General features: G+C 35.0%; 1 protein-coding gene across 1 annotated transcript; it reads left to right on the top strand.

Annotated features, from left to right (window-relative positions):
• Window positions 1–5,104, top strand: LOC132558344 (RNA-binding protein 41-like). Its single transcript, XM_060222891.1, has 5 exons — window positions 1–298; window positions 1,501–1,699; window positions 2,729–3,457; window positions 4,417–4,564; window positions 4,940–5,104. Exons 1-5 carry the CDS (start codon window positions 159–161, stop codon window positions 5,032–5,034), a joined length of 1,311 nt encoding a protein of 436 aa, XP_060078874.1. The 5' UTR covers window positions 1–158; the 3' UTR covers window positions 5,035–5,104.
• The last annotated feature ends 896 nt before the right edge of the window (window positions 5,105–6,000 follow it).

Genomic DNA, 6,000 nt, shown 5'->3' with positions numbered 1-6,000 from the left:
CGCCATAGCCCCGAAGTCAAAGGATTGTAGTATAGCCGACGAAATATCATATCAGAGCTAGCATTTACATTTACATTTTAAAAAATCAAACGGTATGTATTAATTTCCTTTTTTCTAGTGGTAATCCTAAACGTTTCCAGAGCAACGAGGTTACCCGGATGGGGGATGGGGACGGGCACAAGCCAGGTTCTGCCCCTCGGAGGGATTTGGCCGGACCCGTAGAAGATATCGAGACAGAAGGACAGAAGCGACTTCAAGAACTTCTACAGAAACAACTTCGCACCAGCCTCACCAGACAGTACGTACATTACTACAGTACGGGAAAAGACACGTATTTGTAATACACAAACATTATTAATCTAAATATAAAACATGAAGACTATTGAAATGTTTTATGTTGGAAATATATCAATGTTTATGTACATATAAGATATGACCGCAATAAAAGGTTGTGTGACCTTATTCCGAAGGTTTCTAACTATTTCTAACGATTTTATTTTTGTCTTGGTCGCGCAATACTGTGACCTGTATTTCATTTTTATGCTCATGTACTCAAAAGTTAAGGAGAACACTAAAATTTATTATTTGTCTCCACTCCACTGACCCGCTTCCTGGTAAATCAGAATTCCGATTGCAAAATAGGGAACATGCAAACAAAACTAATATGACTAGACCAGGACAATATCTGAACAAATGAGACATTTACAAATTAACACTTAAAGAATAAAAGGGAAATAAAACCATATGTTTCGGAAGGGTAAGCGTCTTTTGCATCGTCGGTGCTGACGCTATATGAATCTAGTCTAATACAAGTAATAGTATGTTCTCAATTGAGTATCAGGTACATGAGAACGAAACCAGAGGACAAGAAACTAGAATATTACCCAATGACATCCAGATCATGTGACAGGTCGAGATTAAGAAATTTTATAATGAAATGGTAACGATAGAAAAATTATCAAGCTCCATCTTTCACGTTTGTTGGAAACAACTATAATACGTACATTTGCTTCATGATAGCTCATTATTTCTTTACTCACATCGCTGCGGTTACAGATGACGTGTAACGAATCCCAACTTTAACAGAGAAACGCAAAGACTACAAAAACAACAAAGAAAATACCAACAGAATCTTTATACAAATTGAAAATTAATGACATGAGGGCGAGACATGAACAAAGAGAAAAGAAACCATGATAAAGTACTAGAGTGACGGAAGGGTAAACGTCTTCTGCTTCATCGACAACACCCGTCATGTATATTTTGGTCAATCCAAGTAGGCAATGTAACGTTCCATAGGGAGAACCGTGATGTGCAGGAAAGTAACCGCGATGTGCTGGACAGTAACCGTGATGTGCGGGACAATAGAAAATTTAGATGTTGTAATGTCTTGTTTAAATCGTCTAACATTTTTAGGATCATTGATCTGTTTAAAGGACACGGAGTGTGTGTCCTATATAATTCTGACATTTAATCTCTAAACTCCCCCTCTTCATTCAGACAGATTTCTCAGGGTCGGACATTTGTTGGTGGTACCCCTTTCAAAGCATCCACTGACGACCTTTCAGGCGTGACGTCATTATCCGAGTTCAAGATACTCGGAGAGAAGGACGCTTACATCCAGGAGCTGAAACAGTGTGGTTTGACAGAGGAGGAAATAACACTCAAGTTGCACACAGACAATCTTGCCGACAAACAAGTAAGTGTTCCAGAGAAAAGTGATTATCATGATTTGCTGAATGATATATGTAATTCTAGATGCAAGCACGCAATTTACTAATTTTAAATACTGTACGTTGGAAAAGGTAAAAAAAATTAATAAACAAAAATTAAAAATTGTTTTGAATATGTACAGTATTACATTGATATCAGATAAAATAAATATGAGCAAAAATGTGACTCTTTGTCTCGAAATAAGATACTGATACAAAAGGGACAGAACAAAGTCAAAGGAACGTTCTGTATGTTTATTATCAGACTGATATAAACAGGGTTTTATCACATGATTGTCTGGATATTCTGTGAATACACACATATGTAAAATACCAAGCTATTGTGTCGTAAGGTTGAGAAATACTCGCTCACTCGATTTGTGATTTATGAAACTCGTCACAAAATTATCATTTTAGCTCGCCAAAGGCACGCAAAAATGAATGATTCTCCAGAATTGTTGCATAAATCAGATATCAAATGGAAACTTAAGCAAGATTTTGTATTTAATATGTGTACCATATAAGTATTAAGAGTGAGATAGTTCGATTGAAAAAATGTAAATTATTCAGACCATGATGATGCAGGTTCAGACGAAGTTGGTGATATGTTATGTCAGGGTTTGGACTTTAAGTGAAGTTTTAAGCCACATATATAGAGTTTTTGAAAGAATATTCAACCACAAGGATTCGGCAATGTAATATTACTATTTATCACATAATTGTCCTTTCGTCCAGAATTTCACTGAGGCTCGCAAAAATAAAAATTGCTAATTTTATTTTTGCAAGATATCACATAAAATTAAAACTTGTATAAAATTGTATACATATCACTTCCCCTTGTGTATTTTCATTCTGAACAATTCTCAACAATTTCCTGAGATTTTGATAGTAGGAAAGAGTAGTAAGCTGATGTGCAGGGGTATCGTAGTTTGAAGAAATGAGAATTTGTGCTTTCAGACTTTTCAGAATTTAAATGGGTAACAATAGAGATAAACAATTTTCCTTTGATTTAACAGTATGACAGGAAGAGAAGATATGGCGCAAATACATCATTCTACAAAGATAAGCTTGAGATGATAGAGGATAAAATCAGACGGAGGAACGATAACCTGTCCAAACCTGACACGTTTTCTGACCAGAAGGTTCTCAGTCGCCACGAGATGGATCTCGAGAGAGCACTTGTGAAGGATGACACAGCCTCGCGTACCCTTTCAACGGCTCTCACCACACAAGCTAAACACAAGACACATCTTCATCCAGATGATCCTATGAACCACCTCCCTGAGATATTAGCCTCTGTCACGGAAGGGGGATGTAAAAAGGGTGATAGACAAAAATGGTTGGATTCAGAGATGCAAGAAGAGCTTAATATTTGTGATTTTCCAAAAGAAAAACAATTTTATAAAGAACGAGAACGTTTTTCTAATTCAGATCATGAACATAATTGTGAAGTTGTTCCAAAGAAGCCAGATGCCTTTGTCACAGAAAAGGACGCAGGAGCAAATATAATATCAAATGAGATACAACGAGATTCAAAATTGTCATGTGACAGTACAGATACAATAGCCACGATGGCGACTCCCACATTTGTCTGTGAAAGCGAGGAAGCTGACGCGGTCTCTAAGGAAAGACATGGACACGTAGAATGGGTAGCTGAGGAAGACATCGTGAAGAACCGACTGACAACTGAGGAAATCCAACAAATTCCAAGATTTGAGAACTATTCACCCGGCCCTATGAGCAAGGTAATTTATGACGAGAAATAATGTTGTCTTCTTCTTAAGTCCATATTTGCAAGCATAATTCATAAGGACACAAAATAACAAATATACATACTCGTTTTATCTAGATTGAAAAGAGAAACGGATATTTCGTCTGAACTATGGCGTTTTATTAATCTCTTTCCCCAAAATTGAGGATTGGTGATGTTGGTGATTTTCATTTGTAAGGAATGGTAAGTTAACAAGGTAAGTTAACAACACGTTTCGTTCCGAACTTAGATACAGGTACAAGCATAACCAATACAACTGCGTCATGGAGCTGTCGCGGCCTTCAAAGTCTCTAAAATGATGTTAAGAATTGTTAAAAGCAAGACCAGTTTGGGAAATCATAACTGCAAAACGAATGCGAAGAGGCGCAAGTTTCTCAGAATTCAATTAATTTAACAATTATTGATTACCATTTAAGCACGTGTTCACATAACATAAGTTGATACTTGATCCTCCTCTTGTAACGGGGTTGAACGATATTCCACATTTGTTAATTGAGTATTACAATATCATATTTTGTAATCAGGGATGTTGCCTTGAATATAAAAGGATGACGCCTAATAGTAGATTATTTGACGTGAAAGCTTAGTATATTTGAACCACCACCCTTGCCAGATCAAATATCACTAAAACGAAGGACAGAACACGATGAAATGTAATTGTAAAGAATAAGAATACGCGGTATTTTTCTATATATTTTGAAATTACACAAGTGATTGATGTCCTCTGCACCGGAAGTATTTCATCACATACGTGGCTTGTTTTGAGTTGTCATTAGGTATATTTAGCCCTGTTGATGTATTATGTTATGTTCAGTTAATCAAATCAACCTTAACAGAACTCGTCAAAACTTGAGTTTGGAGATGAAATATTTCATGTTTAAAAATGAGAAAAAAAAACGTTTCCAACGTGACGTGATAGTATCAATCTTGTAGGTGCTGTATATCAAAAACCTATCTAATAAAGTAACCGAAGAGGATCTGGTGGCCCTCTTTATAAGGTTCCAGAGCAGTGATGAGGACAAACTTCACTTCCGGTTGTGTACAGGGCGGATGAAAGGACAGGCTTTCGTTACGTTTCCCAGTGAGTAGTATTCCAGGATGAGAGGATACATGTATTTACCCGTGATTTTAAAGTTGGTTAATATGTAGAAGTACACATGATACTTTGTCTCTGTAGAAAACCTGTATAATGCAAAATTGCACTAAATTGATTAGTTTAGATCATATTACACAATATTGATGCTCCACTGTTGAACTTTATTCGATGATCTTATACCAAGTGTCAGGATCATTTGTCTTTACCATTTTCACTTTATAGAGCTTTAGTGGAGGATGTACAGTAATGAGGTGATACACTTAAGATTTTGAGATAACGATTTTAGAACAATATTTTTAATATGAAAGTTTCAGTGTACATTCTAAAGTAAAGAGTTCTGTTTCGTTTGTCACATTTTAGGTACCGAGAAAGCCGTATCTGCAATGCAGCTCATTCACGGACTGAACTACAAAGGCAAACCTATCATCATTCAATTTGGACGAGGTTCGAATTGAATTCTCCTGATTTGATTTCTTGTTGGTGCTCTTATTGGTTAACATGTTTTCTCATTGTATCTTATTTTTTCATCGGTTTTATTATAAAAGAATCACAATCATTAAAATGATTAAACGATGTGAATCAAACGGCTGTTATTATTTGTAAATTGTAGATCTGATAAGATCTATTGTGACGAGATAAGCAAATACACACTCGCAAATGACGTTGTGACGTCACAATGGAGACATATAGAACTAGTATGACTTTAGTTTGATATTGATTTGAAATTTGCAATAATTCATTATATGATAAAAAGGATGTGAAATCAGTTGCATTGTCATATGCCAAATGCTAACAACAATAGAAATATTCTAGACTTGAGCCGTTTTTATAAATATTATTAAATTTATCATTTGTAAAATCCAATAACTATATAGATGTAAGTTATTGAAATGGTGATGTTTGTGTTCTTTGAAAGTGTATATTTGTCACGTCATAATCGTCTACTGGATAAAGAAGATATGAAATCAACAACGAACTACGTGTCTTGAATATACTTTATTATAATATTACACATTCTTTCAATTCACACTCAATAAGAAATTGATCTATGTGAATATAACTTTGACACAAAACCAATTGTCAACAACAAAAACAAAAAACAAAGAACAGCAACAAGTTAGTGTAAGATAACATTATCACAGATATAATATCATTGTAAGGGCACACAATCTACTGCTCTGCTGGCATGTTTAAAACACCAATCACTACATACGATCTATTATTGAAAACTAAATAAAAATCGCTTCAAATGTTTATATGTCCACGGAACATTAAAACATCTCTTATGGCCTATGTTGAAATATGAAAAAAAAATCTCATAACGTAAAAAGATATTTCAGATATGGGTCTTGGGATTCTTTGTAGTGTCAAATATAAATTATCTTGCAAAACAGTTGACTAGAATAATCATATGATTTAAG

The sequence above is a fragment of the Ylistrum balloti genome, unplaced genomic scaffold (assembly GCF_031769215.1).
Source record: "Ylistrum balloti isolate Yb309-2 unplaced genomic scaffold, AGI_CSIRO_Ybal_v1 Utg370780, whole genome shotgun sequence".
Lineage (NCBI taxonomy): Eukaryota > Metazoa > Mollusca > Bivalvia > Pectinida > Pectinidae > Ylistrum > Ylistrum balloti.
Note: the sequence above shows the minus strand (reverse complement) of the source record. Positions and strands in the feature narration are given on the sequence as shown.

What these genes read in the sequence shown, in the direction of transcription:
- LOC132558344 (XM_060222891.1), top strand. Translation starts at nt 159, where the DNA reads ATGGGGGATGGGGACGGGCACAAGCCAGGTTCTGCCCCTCGGAGGGAT. An exon ending in CACCCGGCCCTATGAGCAAG is followed by an intron (nt 3,458 to 4,416) that starts GTAATTTATGAC and finishes TCAATCTTGTAG; the next exon opens with GTGCTGTATATCAAAAACCT. An exon ending in GGCTTTCGTTACGTTTCCCA is followed by an intron (nt 4,565 to 4,939) that starts GTGAGTAGTATT and finishes GTCACATTTTAG; the next exon opens with GTACCGAGAAAGCCGTATCT.